Below are 19,407 nucleotides of genomic sequence, written 5' to 3' on the forward strand. Positions count from 1 at the left end.
TCTGCCTTCCCATACTGCACTTTGAGATAGAGGCACGTCGGACTAGGGAGTGGGGGGAGAGGTGGGTTTTTAGAGAGGAGAGGAACCTACCTTTCCCTCGGGCCCATGTGTAGGATCTCCTGGTGCTGACGCTCCTTGGGTCACTCATGCGAGGCTCCACAGGGGGGAGTCTGAAGTGGGGTTCACTGGCTTGGCCCGGTATCTTCAGCGGCAGGATGTATTTCGGTAGTGCTTTGTAGAACCATGCCCCGGACCTCTTCCAGACCTAGGGATAAGACACATGTTTGCGGTAAGTGATACCAGGGTGTCCCCTCTCTCCCCCAAGCCCCACTGTTTTCATTTTAGCCTAGACTTCTGGCATGTGGGTGGCACAGGGAATAGAGCATTGGACTTGGAACCAGGAAGACCTGAGTTTGAGTCTTCTCCCAGACACGGCCTAGCTATATGGCCCTGGCTGAGTCACTTTACCTCTGTCTGCCTCAGTTTCCTCATATGTAAAAGGGGGGTGAAAATAGCACCTCCCTCCTAGGGATATTGTAAAGATCAAATGACATATGTCAAGTGCCCTATAAACTTTAAAATGCTATGCAAATACTAGCGAATATTGTTATTTCATGGTGTGGAAACTCCCTCTACCAATGTGGGTTAGCAACTTGTATGTAATTTACAGCATTACAAAATTGCCTGGGGCAGGAGAGGTTGGGGGGGGGGACTGGTCCAGGGTCACACAAGCAACCAAGATGAATCAGAGGTAGACCCAGAGGGCAGGCCTTCCTAACTCCAAGGTTGGCCATGATGCCCATCTCTAAACCCGCCATGTTGCATGGAACCTTCCAAGCACCTGTGATTTCATAGGGATGGATATTCTCTCCACTGACACTGATTGCCACCCCCTCTGCATCTCCATGGATGCACTGAAGCAGCTGAAGAGCCTAACTAAGCTGCCAGATGCAGGAGAAGATGACTGTCTCTGCCCCACGGCTGGTCCTTGGACAGCAGGCACAGTCTATTGTCTTGGGCAGGGTCTGCCAGAGCCAGCAGCCCCCCGGTACAGCCTGGGTCACCTCACAGGCGTGATGCAGCCTCAGAGGGCACCTCCCCATGCGTCTGACATGTTCACTCTCTCCTCTTTTCCGCCTTCTTCTTGTCCTTTATTCAATTCATTATGCAATTATTAAGCACCTACTAGATGCCAGGAGTTGTGGTTGGCAGGCAGCAATAAAACGGGCCTGCCCTCAAGGGTTAGAATGGGTTCCTTGAGAACAGGGAGGATCTAACATTTCTATCTGTGTTCCTCAGAACTCAGCACAGTGCTTTGCACCCAGTAAGTGCTTAATAAATACTTCGTTCATTTATTCAAAGATCTTACATTTTCTGACTCGAAGTTTCAGAGGCTGTGTTGAATCACTAGTAGCTCTCTCATCATCATCATCATCATCATCATCATCACCATAATAATAATAATAGCACTTATACAGTGGTCTGCTAGGTGGGTCAGTGGATAGAGCACTGGGCCTGGAGTTGGGAAGACCCGAGTTCAAATCTGACCTCAGATTCTTGCTGTGTGACCCTGGGCAAGTCATTTCATCCTGTTCACCTCAGTTTCCTCATCTGTCAAGTGAGCTGGAGAAGGAAATGGCAAACTACTCCAGCATCTCTGCCAAGAAAACCCCAAATGGGGTCAGAGTCAGACGTGACTGAAAAATGACTGAACAACATTTATATAGCACTTGAAGGTTTGCAAAGTGCTTTACAAATATCATCTCATTTGATCCTCACAATATCCCTGGAGGGTGGGTACTGTTATTATCCACATTTTACATATCAGGAAACTGAGGGAAATGGAGGTTAAGTGACTTGCCTAGGTTCACATAACTAGTAAGTGTCTGGGGAAGGATTTGAACTCAGGTTCTTTCTGACTTCAGGCCCAACGCTCTATCCATTATTCTGGATAGCTGCCTATACGATGAAATCACAGGTACAGTTCCCCTCCCCCACAAATACAAACAGAAAAATGTCAGCTATTATTGTGATTTATACATATTTCTACAATCGTGTCCCTTTTTTACTTCACTGGCCAAACCATCATCATCGTCATCATCATCATTGTCATCGTCATAGTCTTCTTCTTCTTCCTCCTCGTCCTCCCCCTCTTCCCCCATAATGGGATATAGGCAGAGTATGACTGCACCCCACACAGCTGATGTGCCAGTCAGATACCCAAGGGAGGCGCCAGGTGATCCAGGACATGGGCCTCCTGAGCCATTTAAATCTCTTGGAAAGTTTCAATATCTTTTAAGAGTAGGGTGGAAGACAGGGAGGGGCCCGGATGATGCTTCTCCTATCTCAGGAGGTGACCCAAACTCAAATAAAACCAATTAGAAAATCACAAATTCCATCATCCAGAAATAAAGGTAGGCAGGCCCCACCTCCCACCTGTTCTGCTGCTGTCTGGAGCCTTGGGGCAGATTCCTAGGTCTCTTTTTTTTGGAGCAGGGCCTTTGGCCATTGGGTAACTGGCTTCCCACTGGACCCCCCGGGCACTCCAGATGGCGGGCCTCGGCTTGTCCAGGCTGCCTTCTGGCCAGATTATTTCCCTGTGCCCTCTTTCTCCTTCCTTATTCAATGCTTCATCCCACTGCAGGGAACACTGCTGCAAAGCCCTGGTGCATTAGTAGGCATTGAAAGCCCACAGCCCTGATCTCATTTGCTCCCTTGCGTTCTAATTGGTGGTTAGGGCTGCAATTCTGGCCACCTAATGTTTTGGGTCCTTTCAAGGGTGCTTTCTAAATTGATTTTTCTCAGACACTTCTCCAAGATGAGTTTCCAAATAACATGATTCAGTAGCACTGTGACAGTATTCACCAGGCTGTCATGCCCTCTCTAGATACACCAATCACTGGCAGGCCTTAGATGAGTGGTAGAGTTAGAGTGGGCAGATAGGGGGTGCAGTGGATAGAGCACCGGGCCTGGAATCAGGAAGACCCAAGTCCAAATCCAGCCTCAGGCACTTACTAGCTTTGTGACCCTGGGCAAATCACTTAACTATATTTGCCTCAATTTCCTCATCTGTCAAATGAGCTGGAAAAGGAAATGGCAAAGCACTCCAGTATCTTTGCCAAGAAAACCACAAATGGGGTCATGAAGAGTTGGACACAACTGAATAAAGACTGAACAACAAGAGTTTTTAATGCTGGAAAACTCTGCTCTCCATGATGGGGTGGAGGTATTGACTTAGGGTTCAGTAAGGTTGAATGGGTTCTGGTGAACAGATCAAAAGTACCAATGAGTGGACAGGAGGAGGAGGAAGAGGAGGAGAAAGAGAAGGAGAAAAAGAAGTCTAGACCTGTGATTTCATTCATATAGAGAAGTTCAAGATGAGGAAAGTCCCTCTCCTAGTACAGGTTGGCATCTTCTCTCCAGTTTACAGTCTTAGCAGGTATTGTCAAACTCAAATAGAAACAGGCCACTAAGCCATACATAAGGTTCCCTGCAGGCATCAGCTGACTTAGAAAACCACATAGTAACATTATGTATGTTGTATGGGATTTTTATTTATTTTGCTAACTAGCTCCCAGTTACATTTTCATCTGGCTCAGGCTGCTCTTGGGAGTGTTGGGGACCCCAGGTTTGACACCTCCAGTCTAGAACACTGAGACGTAATAATAATAGCACTTAATTAATAGTGCTAATAATTAATATAACAATAATAGTTCCCATTTAGTAGCACTAGATAGGACTGGTGTATGAACAAACAAACGAACAAACGAATGAATGAACGAAATTGGCTCAGTAAATTCTTAACCAACTGCTAAGTCCACAGTCAGTCTGTTAACCACACAACACCGTGGACGGTGCTGTGCTAGAATGAAAAGGGGAATGGGTAGGGAAGAGGGGAGAGGAGAACACAGAGAAAGAGAAGGTATTTATTTATTCATTCTTTGCTCTTGAGGAGTTTCTGGTCTAATGAAAAAAACCCAGGGTAAAGTAAGCAGCCAATTCCGGATCTAGGAATTGTGGGAGGGGCAGGCATGAGCTCCTCTCCTCTATAATTCTACAATCAGGAGGAGGAAAGAAAGAAAACCCACTTCCTCATACTCTTCCTCCACCCTACCTTTCCTCCTACCCTTCCATTAAAGCCCAGCTAAACCCCAGGATCCCTAGGAGGTTATTTCTGGGCCCACCCTATGCCAGAGTTAGCGCTTCCTGCTCTGGACTCCTAGGGCTTGCCACATCCATTTTACAATGTTGATATATGTGTCTATGCCTCATCTCCCCAGCCAGTAATAAAACCAATTCCTTCCATCTGTGCCAAGTTGCAGAGCTTATGAGGCACCTCGCTGGGGTTGACTCAACGAATGATGGGTGCTCAGTCAATATTTGTTGATTGCCCAGCTAGGCATTTGCCAGAATGAGTTTTGACGCCAGCCATCTCTAAGGGATGAAGGGTGGTGGATGATGGGTGGAGGTCCTGGAGAAGATGGAGGTTGGCTTCATTTTATTCCTCCTTTCCCAAACAGGAAACATCCCTTTCCTTCCCAAAAGAGGAAATGTTGCCTTGTTTGCATTATTTTAATTAAATGAACTGACAAACTGAATTATTATAGGGGAGGAAATAAAAGAGAGGAAAGGGAGGAGGCATCCACAATGATTCTGAGGGAAATGGGTGTTGCCCAACCGAGAAGAGTCAATTGTAGGAATAAATCATAAAGGCACGCTTCAGAGATCATCAATCACTCATGTGCTTAAGCATTAGGGGCACCAAAAAAGCGGGCAAGAACAATTCCTGCCCTCAAGGAGCTTACATTCTAATGGGAGAGAAAAACATAGAAGATACCTACAGAGGAGAAGGAAGAGTTAACCTGAGAGGAGAAGAAATGAGCATCTGGGGAGACTGGAAAAGATCTCCCGTAGAAGGTGGGATTTCAGCTGGGTCTTGAGGACATCAGGGAAACGCTAAGAGGTTAGGCACACCAAGAATGGAAGGGAGGCATGTACAAAGGCTCAGTGATGGCGATGATATGTAGCCAAAGAACTGACACACAGACCAGTGATGCTGGACTGGAGAGTTCACGGAGGAGAGAAAAGTGGAAGAAGGACAGAAAGGTGGGTCATGAAGAGCTTTAAATGTTAAAAAGATGACTTTCTATTTGTTCTTGAAGGCAACAGGAAGCCCTCAGGGCTCAGTGAGGAGGGCTGTGGGGCAATATAGTCAGACCTAAGCTTCCCACAAACCTCCTTGGCAGCTTAGTGGAGGGTGGCTTGGATGCAGAGACTTGAGGATGGGAAGCCAGTCAGAAGGCTATTGTGATAGTCCAGGCAAGAGGTGATAAGGGGATGAGCTTGAAGGAAGCCAGAGATTTTGAGAGGTGGAGGTAGGAAGGACTAGTAGTTTAGATGTGGGAAACAGTGGAGCAAAGACATGGAGATGGGAGATGGGGCATCATGTGTGAGGAACAGATAGTAGGATGGTGTAACTGAATCATAGAATGTATGGAGGCTAGCAACATACGAGACAGGAAACAGGAAGAGGCCAGAGAAATTTATATTTGTTCTCAGAAGTTAACAGAGAGACGTTGGGGTTTATTGAATGGGGGAGGAAGGCTGTGATATGGTCAGACTTACACCATGGTCTCTGCCTCTCAGGGTCTCTCCTGGCCCAGCTGAGTCTGCCTTTTAAAGTTTATTTAAGGATATATGTTGTGGAGCCTGCCTTAGGGGTAACAATGACTAGGGATGGCTCTGAGCGGAGTAGGTAGGTGGCACAGTGATTACAGTGCTGGGCCTGGAGTCAGGAAAACCTGAGCTCAAATCTGGTCTCAGACATTTACTGGGGTCACCCTGGGCAAGTCACTTAACCCTGTTCACCTCAGTTTCCTCATCTGTCAAATGAGCTAGAGAAGGAAACGGCCCACCACTCTAGTATCTTTGCCAAGAAAACCCCAAATGGGGTCATGAAGAGTCAGACAGGACTGAAATGATTGAACAGCAGCATGGCCCTGCACAGAGCCTACCTCCCTTGGCATAGCTACCACTGTCATACAGACTCAAGAGAGAACCCTGGATTTGGAGACAGAAGAGTTGCCTAGCTCTGCTCCTCACTGTCTGGTGTGATCTTGGCCAAACCCTTCTGGGCCACAATTTTCTCATCTATAGAGTCAGTGGCTAGAACAAAGTGATCCTTAAGGTACCTTTAGGTTCTAATTCCATGTCCTGGTGATCCCCAGAGCAAAGGCCTCTATCAGACTAACATAATGCAGTCAGGTCAGTGACTTATTTGGAGTTAGAAGACCTGAGTTCAAGGCCCAGCCCTACCAGGCAGGCCCTTATTAACTATGTGACTCTGGGCCAACTTGATTCACTTCTCTGGGCCCAACTTTCTTCATCTGTAAGACGGAGAAGTTGGGCTTAAAAGGTTACTTTCAGCTCCAAATCGATGGTCTTAAGTTCCTAACAAGTCCTGTTAAGTCATTCGTATGCCTTCTTCTCCCCAGTACTAGGGCCACCGACCTAGTTAAGGCACTCGCCACCTCTCAACTGGACAGCTGGGATAACCTCTTCAGTGGCCCCTTAGCTTTCAGGTCACCAGGCATCCTCCTCCATGCTGCTAATGTGGCATTCCCGAAACACTGGTCTGACCCCCTCCTTCCTCTGCTCAAGAAGCTCCAGGGCTCCCTCTCACAATTGGGGTATGACCTGCTTTCTCATACCTCTTCCACATTTTCCCTCTTCACACATTCTACTGTCCATTGGTTTTCTTGCTATCCCTCACATGCTAAGTTCCATTTTTAAGATGCAGAGGACTGAATGCACTTTCTCCACCTCTGCTGCTCAGAATCTCCAGCTCCTTCAAAACTCAGTTCAAGGGCTGCCTCCTCCATGAGGCCCTTCCTGATTTTCCCAGTTGACAGCACCTCCCCACACATCCCAAATTACCCTTGTAGATATTTTCTATGCATCCATATTGTTTCCTCGAAAAAAAGTTAGCTCCTTGAGGAGAAGGACTGTCTCACTTTTGTCCATGTATCGCCAGAGCCTAGCACTGGGCTTGGCACCTAGTGGGGGCTTAATAAATGGCTGTTGATTGATTATCTTAGACAAGCACAGCACCGTAACTCGTTCCTCTGGGCCCCTGGGAAAGTACCATGATTTGTGCTCAATGTAAGTAACTGATGCGCATGTGGCCTGGATTGAGCTTGGGGACTCCTGGAGGGAAGATTCTGGGATACAGTATTCCCCTGTATGTGATGAAATAGATAGACAGACAGACAGATAAATGATAGACAGATGGATGATAGGAAGAGAGAGATAGATGATACACAGATAGATAAATAGATGTATGGATGGATAGATAGATACTGACTCCCATAAGTAGAACACTATGGGAACATTACTGGAAAAGGGAACAGGACAGAGTAGGAATGAGGAGGAGCTCACCTGAGATGTGGCCATGGGGTGGGGGAAGGGACTGAGGGAAAACCATTTGAGCATTTCTAATTGTAATTACTTGTTCCTACCAAGTAGGTGCTAAGCTCAGTTGGTTCTGCGTACTGAAGAGGAACAAGCCACCATCGGTGTTTTTCTAAATTTCAGCACCCCTGGACAAAGCCCTGGTTATCCCACCTTAGTTATGACTCTGAACAAGAGAAAGTCTGAGGATCCGCTTGAGATGCAGGGCCTACTTATCTTGAAGCTCATCTCCCTGGAGCCCAAGGTGTGCTTAGTTACTCTGATGAGCCCTTATAATGGGAGGGTAGACCTTAATGACAGCATTTAGGAGACAATGCTTTTCTTTGCCATCTAACCTGTTAGTGTGATTCCAATGGGATCCAATTGACCCTTCGAGGCCACCATAGAGCCTCCCTTGGGTCAGCCAGTGTAAGTAGCTGTCTCTCCTACCTGTGCCAAACTGTGAGGGATGGGGTCTTTTGGGGAGTGTAGGAGCCAGTGAGGTAAGGACAGACTGCATTTCAGAATCCACCTGTGCACCCATATAAGATTCAAAGCCACTATTTTGGAAAGTGCTTTCTACATCGTAGATCGAGGCTGGGGGAAGCACTGGGGCATGTTCTAGCTAGACTAGTCTCTGAAGCCCCTGGAGTTGAATGTAGCCTGTGTGGGTCTCTCCCATGTCGGCCCCATGATAACATATGTTTTTATCCTCTGTCTCTCCAACCTGAAATCCCAGGCTGGTTTCCGCTAGGCACTATGCAACACAAACAGGTGTGTCTACCCTGAGATGCTCAGCCCGCTGCCCAAAATAAACACTTGGCTGTGACAGCAGCAAATTTTGGCAGGAAAAGCCCTTGGTGGGAATTAATCCCCATTCTGCTCCTCTCAACCGTGCCACCCCACCCGGCAACCAGGGTTTTGAAAACATTCACATTTCTGGAAGGGAAAAAAAAACAAACCACCAACCCCTTGCACATTCCTGCAAAAGCCATAATCTCCTTCTCATGTGTGCTGTATTGTGATAAGGCAGGCAAAGCAGCCAGCCTTGAAAATGGCACTTAATGAGAAAAAGACAGACCAGAGCTGGACAGAGCTTTGGGGAAGGGGCAAGAGGTATAAAATTTCTCTTCATATCCTTTCAGCTTCCTGCTTTCCAGAAGCAGGAGAGTTTTCATTACGGCTTCAGCTCACGAACCAACTTGGCTCTGACTGATCCAGATGGATATTGGCCAAGTTGTTCCCTGGGAGTTTTAATTACCGTGATAACCATCGCTAATCATTGGCATTTCCTTAAATGCGGTGGCTCGGAGAAGGTTGTAATGGTAGCGAGCTTGTTGAAGGGAAAGGGGAAGGACCACTGGCTGGATAATCAGCTGGAGGTGACAGAAGAGTAAGGCTAGGCTTTGAAAAGAGGGAGACAACTTTTTGGTGCCTTCTATGTTAATAGCTATCTGTCCTTCATGCCTGGAGGTGACATTCTTGTGACCTGAGTACATGCTATGACTTGTGTTTCCTAACACAACCAAGGGGCAGTCTCAAATTCTCACAGTGGGTCCTTAGACAAAGCTAGCCCAAGCTCTGTGTTCTGTGGGTCTGCATCCAGTCAGACTCATAACTTATGAGCCCCTACCAATGTGTTTACTTTTTCTACTGATGATTACTTCAAAGTGTAGGGATTTAGTGGGGGGAAAAAACATGGTAAGAAAAGTAGCGATAAAATTTTCCTCCAATAAACCTAGGGCAAATACATACACTATCCTACAAAAACATGCACCATCTATGTCAGGAAGACAAGAGTTCAAATTCTGCCTCAGACACTTATATAACTCTGGACAAGTCACTTAATCTCTGTCTGCCTCAGTTTTTCCAACTGTAAAATGGGGGTAATAATAGCACCCACATCCCAGGGTTGTTATGAGGATCAAGTGAAGTAATATTTATGCTTGGCAAATTGCCTGGCACATCATAGGTGCTTAATAAACGCTTGTTCCCCCTCCCCTTTAAAATGTTTGTTGGATTAGATAGAAATCTAAGAATCTGGGTTCAAATCCTGTCTTAGTCACTTATACTTACAAGGTCATAGGATTTAAACTAAGGAGGGAACTTAGAAGTCATCTAAGACAGTATGGTCAAATGACCAAAGAGGTAGAGTTGTAGTCAGGGAGAGTTGGATTCAAATCTTACCTTTAACACTTAGTAGTCGTGTGACTATAGATGTCATTTTAATCTGATCTTTAGCTTTATCATCTGTAAAATAGGGATATTAGTACTCATAAGGCCCGATCTCACAGGGCTTATGTGAAGCTCAAACGAAATCATGCAAATAAAGTGCTTACTCTATGTAATTGTCATTTAGTTCACCATTCCTCCACCCCCATCCATTTAACATTAAGTCAATAAGCATGTATTGATGCCTACTATATGCCAGGGACAGAAGGCAAAAATAAGAGGTCTGTGACATGGGACAAAGCAAAGCTAACTGACCACCCCACAAGGGCATTAAATATATATTCTTGGTCTCATTAGGACTAGTTTCTAACCAAATGGGCTAACGAGCCCCAGATTGACATAACTTCAAAAAGCAACCAGAAATTTCACTCTTTGTAAATAGCCACCCTAAAATCCACTCTCACAAAAACAAAAACAAGCTACCCACTGTTCCACAGTAAATACAGAGGGAAGGAAACAATTTTAATGGTAAAGTCCCTGAATAAGGTGATGTCATCTCAGGGAGCCTGAATCTATATTATACATGAAAAATAATCATGACAATAGCTAATTTTATATCCTGCTTTAAGATTTGCAAAGTGCTTTACAAATATTATCTCATTTGATCCTCACAACAACCCTGGCAGGTAGGAGCTATTATTATCCCCATTTTCCAGATGGGGAAACCAAAGGTGATAGAGGTGAAATGACTTGCCCAGGGTCACACAGCTAGTAAGTATATGAGATAGAATTTCAACTCAGGTCTTCCCCACTCAAAGTCCCATGCTCTGTCCATTATGCCACCTAGATGCCTATATTTCAAGGCCTGAAGTATCAGGGAACCACAGATATGGAGCAGAAGAGACCTCAGAGGACATCTAGCCCAATCCCTTCATTTTACAAATGAGGAAACTGAGGCCTCAAGAGGGGAAAGAACATTTAAAACGGCGTTGTAAGGACCTCAGAGGCCATCTAGCCCAATCCCTTCATTTTACAGATGAGAAGACTGAGTCCCTGGGAGGCTAAAGGACTTGTCCAGGGTTGTCACTCAAGTAGTAACCTTGGGTTACATACATTTGAAACAACTGAATCAGAGAAGCTTAAGAGTCTAAAGGGACCTTAGCAGTCATTCCATCTTGCCTCTCTTCCAACGTCTTATTTCTCATTACAACATGCCTGACAGATTGCCTTCTAGCCTCTATAATAATACTTCAAGACACAAAGAACTCACTATTTCCTGATGCAGTCTGTTCCAAAGGACAGACAACGTTACTGATTAGAACGATCTGTCCAAATGTGAGTTGATGCTAGCAGCCCTTGACCTTCATGAGTCTCATGAATATTGACAGAGAGCCAACTCTGTCCGAGTCACTGCGTTGTACAGCTATCACAGCCGTACAACAGAAAGTCGAGTTAGTAATCTGATGCCCTGGAAAAAGAAAACTGGAAGTTACATGTGGACACACACAGGTAGCATCTCTCCTGCCTACTTCATTTAGGACCTTGGAAGAGGATATGAGAAGCAAACAGTGGGCTAGATGGCATCAAAGAATGAGATTTCTTTTTCTGGATCCTGACTTTAGACATTAGAACGATGGAGTAAAAGAGAACGTGCTTGGCTAGAGACTTGATTCTTTAATCAAGAAAGCTATAAACCAAAAATACAGGAGGAAGGAAAAACAAATAAGGCACTGTGGGTAGGACATAAGAAGAAGGAAAATGGTGGAGGAGGATGCAATAACTTATAAGGGGGAACTAGCTGGGAAGAGGGGTGGGAACAATATTTATGAGCTCAAATATCTATACACCAATGTGCGGCGTGTTGGTAGTGAAGTGAACTTGAGGTTTTAATGCAATCAACTAAATGCAACTTCATAGGTATCTGTCAATAAATAAGCATTTATCAAGCATCTATTAAGAGCCAGGTACTGTGTCAAGCACTGGGGAGACATAAAAAGGCAAAAAACAGTCCCTGCCCTCAAGGAGCTTATAATCTAATGGAAGAGACAACATGTAAACAGCTATGTACAAATGATATACACAGACTAAATTGGAAATCATCAACAGAGGGAAGGCAGCAGCATTAAGGGGGTTCAAGAAATGCTTTTTGTAGAAGTTGGGGTTTTATATGGAACTTGAAGAATACCAGGGAGGCCAAAAGGCAAAGATAAGGAGGGAGAGAAATTCAGGCATAAGGGTCAGTCAGTAAAAATGCCTAGAATTGGGAGATGGAGTTTCTGGTGTGAAAAATGAGGAAGCCAGTGTCACTGGGTTACAGAGGTATGAGAAGACTGGAGAGGTAGTAGAAGGGAAACAGGTTGTGAAGAGCTTCGAACATAAAACAGGGTTTTAGAATTGGTTCTGGAGGTGATAGGGAGCCACTGGAGTTTACTGAGTGAGGGGTGGTGATGGTGACATGTCAGATCTGTGCTTTAGGTAGATGAATTTGACAGCTAAATGAAGGATGGACTGAAGAGGGGAAAGACTTGAAGCAGAGAGATAACCAGCAGGCTATCACAGGAGTCCAGGCATGAGGTATCACTGAGACGTGGTAGGATTATGACTGAAATTCACTAGTATATGGGTAATCATTTTTAAAAGAAACAGATCTGAAAGGATAGGTGGCAAGGAAGAAATAAACACTAAGAAGCCATAACACTGCATGAAATCCATAAATTTGAAAGTGAGAGTACTTTGGATATCATTTGAACAATGATTAAAGAAGCAAAAGTCATACGATAACAACAGCTCACATTTATCTAACATTTTAAATTTTACAAAGGAAAAAAACAAAAAAAAATTTTACAAAGTACTTTCCTCATGACAATCCTGTGAGGTGATCAATGAAAAGTGTTAATCTTCCCATTTTACAGGTGAGGAAAGTGAGGTTCAGAGAAATTAAGTGACTTGACCCTAGTCACAAAACCAGTTTAAGTGTCAGAACTGGGACACAAACCTAAGTTTGTTGCTGCTTTTTAAACAGAAGGGATATCACTGTGAGAGTATTCTACAGGTCACTAATCAGACAGAGGATGTGGATGATGCTTTCCTGAAACCAGTTACAAAACTAGCACAGTGCAATATACAGTAACATGGTGGATATCAATTATCCAGATTATTGTAAGTGTCATTTCACTAAAAAAAAAAAAAAAGCATCTGAACACTCTTAATTAACGTCTATGTAATCCAACAAACATTTTAAAAGGGAGTGGAAACAAGCATTTATTAAGCACCTATTATGTGTCAGGCAATGTGCTAAATTCAAATATTATCTCACTTGATCCTTATAACAACTCTGAGATATAGGTGCTATTATTATCCCCATTTGATAATTGGGGAAACTGAGGCAGACAGAGGTTTTTTTTTTTTTGTTTGTTTGTTTTTTAAAGTGACTTTTACTGAGTCTCACAACTAATGATTCATCATGCAGCTGATAATTCATCTTTCAATAGATAAAGAGAGTGATGAAGCAAACTGTTATCGTGGACTTAATTGTAATCAACAAGGATAAAGTGATTGGTGAAACAACGACGACAAAAATAAAAACAAACAAACAAAAAAGAGAAATATGATGAGAACCTTGGGAGAAAGCAATCGTGTCATCTTGGAGTTTGCAATAACCAAAGAGATATACACTGGGCAGATGTGTACCCTCAGCTTTAGGGGAGGTGATTCTGCACACATTGAGAGAAATGAGAAGCATTATCTAAGATTCTAAGAGGAAATATTACCCAAAAGAAATGCAGAGGTGGAGGGGCACTATAAAACTAAATTCTGATAATGTAATCCTGAATGATCCCATCAGGGAAAAAAAGACAATGTCAAATAAAATCTCCTAGCTCTATGAACCTGCGCAAATCATAAACCCTCTGATGATCTTATTTCCTGATCTATAAAGTGAGATTAATAATGCTTTTTCTACCTACCTCACAGGATTGCTGCAAATTTTAAATGACATTTGTAAAAGTGTTTTATAATATATAAAGTGCTATTCCACTAGCTATTCCTCCTAATTTTGTGTCAATTTCATACTTAATAATAAGCATGCTATCTTCTAAAACACACTGGTGGGGGCTCATGAGCTAAGATTTGAATAGCTGCAGACCCAACTTGAACCCGGAGTAGCTATCTGGGAGGCCCCACATGTGAGAAAAGGGGAAAGGTGCCCCAAGTGCTATAATTTTTGAGTTTATTATGAATTTGTCTATGCAGGATTTCATTCTTTGGACTTTTCCTACCTCCCCCATCCACTCCCCACTACCATCATAGCGCTGACAAGGCCAGGGAGGCTTGGACCAGCAGAATAAGAGGTTTGCTCATTCCTTGTCAAGAGTGGAAGAAAGGCACAAAGCTCCCTCTTCATTTCAAGTGAGTTTTTGTGCCAGCAGGTAGTTTTGAGAAGGCAGGAACCTAGCAGCATCACAGAAGCAAAAGGAAAAAACAGAAAAGAAATTGCAGAGAAAAAATACCCACAGGGTGCCATCCGTTTTCCTGACAGATATTTTAAACACCTTGGCTAGATTAGTTCAGAAACCAGAAGAAATGTTTCAGCTTCCATTAACCCCCTGGCCAGATGCTCTCTCACGGATAGAGGCTTTGGCACAATTACCTGCAAAGGCTCTCGGCACACAGGCAGGGCCTGCAGCATCTAAAAAAGATTCTAGGAAAAGACTTCTATGTCATGGGTCTTGCAGAAGCTCCACACACAGACCTGACATGAAAGAGGGCGGAAGGTTAGGACGCAGCAAAGGTGGTCCAGGGACTCACCTCTCCAATGAAGTTCCTCAAATTTCTCTAATGTTACAAAGTTTTTCTTGAAACAGTCCTATAAGGTGGTTAGATCAAATAACCTTCCCCCCAATTTACAAAGGGAACTGAGGTTTGGAGGGGTGAAAGGAGGCATTGTGGTGTGGTGAAAAAAGGACTGGAGTTGGAGACAGAGGATTTCATTTCCAATCCTGGCTTGGCTGCATACTGTCTATAGAGAAAAGTCACTTCACGTCACAAAGTATCAGTTTCCTCATTTGTAAAATAAGGTGAATTAGACAAAGATGGTTTTTAAAGTCTTTTCTAACAACAGATTGCTGATAATTTTGATAACATGGAATGAAAAAACTTTTAAATGACTGAAATCAGTACAGCCAGGTTGAGAAGGGAGGCACTCTATCCTTTGCAGGGGGAGGGGATGGCACTTTGCATCTTCTATCTCTGACAAGGGCTTTATGTCCAAGATATACAGGACTAACATAAATAAATAACCAAAGAACCATTCCTAAATAGATGAGTGGCCAAAGGAGATGATAAATAAACAGTTCTCAAAAGAATCACAAACTATTAGCAACCATATGAAAGAGTACTCATTAACCACTAATAAGAGAAATGCAAATGGAAATGATCTTGAGGTTTCATGTGACACCCAGCAAACTGGCAAAGATGATGAAAGATAAGACTTGATGTTGGAGGGGCTGCGGAAAGACGAGTTGGGAATTTGTTTAATCATTCTGGAAAGTAATAGGGAATTATCTGTTCTGTTCATCCTTCATTTTTGAAGAGGACCAATGACATCACGGGGTGATGTCTTGACTTGTGTGTGAATTGGATTTAGGGGTCACGAAGAATCAGACATGACTGAAATGACTCATGTAGAGAATTATACTAAGAAAGTGACTAAAATGCCCATTTTCATTGACCCAGAGAGCCCACTGTTAGGCATACGCTTTGTAGAAGTAAAAAATCAGAAATAAAATAGATATTCATTACCATGGTGTAGTGGTAAGAACACAGGTTTAGAAATAGAAGGACCTAGGTTCAGATCTGCCTTTGGCATTTAACCCCTCTGTGATCTGAGCAAGTCACTTAATCTTAGTTTCCTCATCTGTCAAATAAGGAAGTTGGACTAGATGGTCTTTGACATCTCTTCTAGGTTTGGATCTATGATTTATCCATGGCTAAATAGATCATGGTATATGAATGTGATTGAATATTATTGTTCTATCAGAAAATGGGAACATGGGGGCAGCTAGGTGGCACAGTGGATAGAGCACCGGCCCTGGATTCAGGAGGACCTGAGTTCAAATCCAGCCTCAGACACATAACACTTACTAGCTGTGCGACTCTGGGCAAATCACTTAACTCCATTGCCCAGTCAAAAAAAAAATAGGAAAATGAAGAATACAGGGAGGCACAGGAAGACTTATATGGACTAATGCAAAGTAAAGTAAGCAGAACCAGGGGACCAAAATAAGCCACGATGACAACGATGCATACACAACAACAAATTGAAACTAAACACAATGCAAGTACAATGATCAAAATTAGCCCCAAAGAAGAGCTATCAGGATATTCTTCCATCTTTTTAATCGATTAAAAAGCATTTTCAATCAATCAATAATCAATCGAGAGGCTACCATGTGCTAGATCTGTTCTAGGTGCTAGATCTGTTCTAGGTGCTAGGGATGTAAGTTCAGTGAAAGAATGCCTACTCCAAGGAACTTACACTCTAATGAAGGTGATGAGCATATAGGTAAATCTGTTGCATAATTATAAAGTTAATAAATGTAAATACATCCAAAGCAGTTAAATAAAAAGTAGTTTGGGAGGGAGTATCCAAAAAGCTTCAGTCAGAAGATGTTGTCTGGATTATCAGTTTCCAAGCTGGAAAGGATGGAGCCAAGACGGCAGATTAGGGGCAGCAACCCAGTCAAATTCTCCCAACAATCTCCTCCAAACAACTTTCAAATAACACCTCAAATCAAATTTTGGAGTAGCAGAGCCAACAAAAGGTTTGGACAAGACATTTTTCCAGCCTAAGACAACTTAAGAGGTCAACGGGGAAGACTCTGGGCCACAGTTCCCAGGTGGAGAGGAGCCCTTGTGGTCAGTCACAAAGAACCAGGGGTCCTGGTTACAGTTCCAAACCAGAGAGTAGCCCTAGCAGTTGTGGTTACAGGAGCGCAGGGGACCTGGTTCCAGGGCCACAGGGAGCACTAGCCCTTGCAGCTGCAGGGGAATAGGGACCCTTCCTGGATAAAGACCAGAGCATAGACCAGGAGAGCAGTGACCACACCTCTCCCTGCATCACACCACCTTGGAAGCATCAAAAACTTGCAGACCCCCCAGAACTAGCTCTGAAAAGAACAGCACGACAAAGCTTAAAGCTTGAGACAGTGCCTCCCCACCCCCATGTGAGCAGAGCCCAACTTGAACATAAAGTTCCAAATGAAGAAATAGGCTGAGAAATGAGCAAACAACAACAAAAAATAACTTCACAATAAAAAGCTACTGCAGCGGCAGGGAAGACCAAGACACAAACTCAGAAGACAACAACAAGAAAACAGCTACAACCAAAGCCTCAAAAAATGCTCAAGCAGAATTCCTGGAAGAGTTAAAGAAAGAAACAAGAATAGTAGAGAAGAAATCGAGAAAAGAAATGAGAGCAATGCAAGAAAATTATGAAAAGAGAATTAACAGCTTCATAAAAGAGGCAAAAAAATACAAGAAAACACATTTAAAAACAGAATTAGCCTAATAGTAAAAGAGGTACAGAAATTCACTGAAGAAAAGAACTACTTAAAAAGCAAAATAGGCCAAATGGAAAAAAAGGTATAAAATCTCACTGAAGAAAATGACTCCTTAACAATTAGAATTGGACAAATGGAATTAATGACTCCATGAAACATCAAGAAACAATAAAACAAAGTCAGAAGATGCAGTATCTTCTGTGAAGAATATTGAGATCACTGTCATTGTATTTCAGAATCACAGAGGCAACATTTGAATTTAGGTCTTCTTAACTCCCAGATCTACCACTTTCTCCACCATGCCCAAGAGTATTCCATCATATTTATGTGCCATAGGTTGTTTAGCTATTCCCCAACTAATAATCACTTTGTTCCTATTTCTCTGCTACTTCAAAAACTGCTGCTGTTCAACATAAATAGGACTTTTGTTTATGTCTTTGACTTCTTTGGGAGAAGAAAGAGAATCAATATTCATGGAAGTTTCTAAAAGAAAGAAAAAGACCTTTTTTGGTTTTGTTTTGTTTTGTTATTTTACTGTATTTGTTTTGTTATTTAACCAAAAAGATATAAGCAACTATTGACCCACATCCCTGCTTCCTCATCTCTAGAAAAATCTTTCTGAGATTGGTTTGTCCAAACATTGGGGGTATTTTGAATGGCAACATGAGCAGGAAACAGGTAAGGTTCTTCAACAGGCAATTTTCTACAACAATCCCCATTAATCATTGTCACGCAACTAACTGAGAGGCAGAGAGAATGTGTCCTGTTGTGTCTATTGAATGTTGATTTTTGAAAGCATTTGATACCATGGGATGTCATACGATAAAAGTTAAATCCTCACATATGTCCTTTCTGTTAACAACTAGTAAGTTACAACAGTGGAAAGTGACAAGCAACTTGTATTATTAATCAAAATCACACCATCAGGCAGAGTTAACCATTTGCCTTTTTCTGGAGGTTTCTTTCAGTGTTTGTTGGGAAGTATTTCTTGTGTCAAAATAAAATGTATCAATAACTGCTTCAAAAAGCATTTGACTCAGTAGAACCAAATATAGCTTCAAAGGCTCTCCTTGGGCACAGTGCCTCCCACACAAATGTGAATTCTACATGCCATTTTATGGTAGATCTGACTACAAAGATAACTATGTTCAGTGATGAGTACTGTGTAATCAAGTAAGGGAAAAAACGGAGAGCCACCCACGCTATTCATGAGGATCATGGGAGATACCAGTGGCATAGCAGAACGAGTCTAGGATTTGAGAGGAAGAGGACCTGGGTTCAAATCCCACTCCCTCCCTGTCACTTTCTATCTGAAACTCCAAGCAAGACATTTCACCTCTCTGGGCCTCAGTTTCCTGGTCTGTAAAAGGAGAGAGTTGAATTAAATGACCTTCTGGCTCCGTATCTATGGCATTACGGTCCTATGTTCCTATGGTTATCATCTTATCATGGCAGAGGTGATGGGTTTGAGACTATATAGATGAAACCCTTATCCGACATCTAACAAATACTTGCAAATTTATGCTCCTTACTCCAAGAAATGGAATCCAACATCTACCTACCTATGGCTCCCTAGTGTTATGAGGAAAGGAGGACTGAGTGTGTGTGTGTGTGTTTGTGTGTATGTGTGTGTGTGTGTGTGAGAGAGATGTACAAGGGACTTTTTCAGGGCCAACTGAAGGGGACAGCTATGAAGGGTCTCTGTGTGTAGAGACAAGCATGGAGCTGGCTGCACCTGGATGTTTCAGGCAGGTATCATACTGATTGCTCATAGTGGAAAAAATGATTCACTACCCCCCTCCCTTCACTGTATTTCTGGATCACCAGCCCACACTGGAATAGCAACTTAAGTTAGAATAATTTACCAGCTTGTTTGGTTCCTTTATGAGGAAAAGTAAACAAGTAGGAACTACCTGAAAACAATGGGCAGGAGTTCAAATCCTTGCCCAGGTCTGTTGACTTCAGAAGGAGAAGCCACTTCAAGCTCCTATTTCACTCTTCTCACAAAACCTCACATAGGTCCAATCACTCTGGTGACACCTCTGACCCTGTATGTGCATCTCTCTACAGTTGCAGCTGGTGCTAACTTGTGTCTAAAATTTGAATTATCATTTGATATGGCTGTTTAACTCAGGTTGGTTGGAGCAGAGATAAAGAGACTGTGGTCACAGGTTCAAGCCCTGCCATGGACCAGTTAACTTCATATAGAAACTCCATCCCATTGGAA

At 43.2% G+C, this 19,407-nt stretch overlaps 1 protein-coding gene across 4 annotated transcripts in view; it reads right to left on the bottom strand.

The window, feature by feature from the left end:
* Window positions 1–19,407, bottom strand: part of RPH3AL (rabphilin 3A like (without C2 domains)) — a 174,499-nt gene that overhangs the window by 60,533 nt on the left and 94,559 nt on the right. For all 4 annotated transcript variants that reach the window (XM_027862427.1, XM_027862426.1, XM_027862429.1 and 1 more), the window contains one exon: window positions 91–265. In XM_027862427.1, the coding sequence (XP_027718228.1) occupies window positions 91–265 (175 nt within the window). The remainder of the gene's footprint in view (window positions 1–90; window positions 266–19,407) is intronic.

This window comes from Vombatus ursinus, unplaced genomic scaffold (genome assembly GCF_900497805.2).
Source record: "Vombatus ursinus unplaced genomic scaffold, bare-nosed wombat genome assembly UNPS02014768.1, whole genome shotgun sequence".
Classification (NCBI taxonomy): Eukaryota; Metazoa; Chordata; class Mammalia; order Diprotodontia; family Vombatidae; genus Vombatus; species Vombatus ursinus.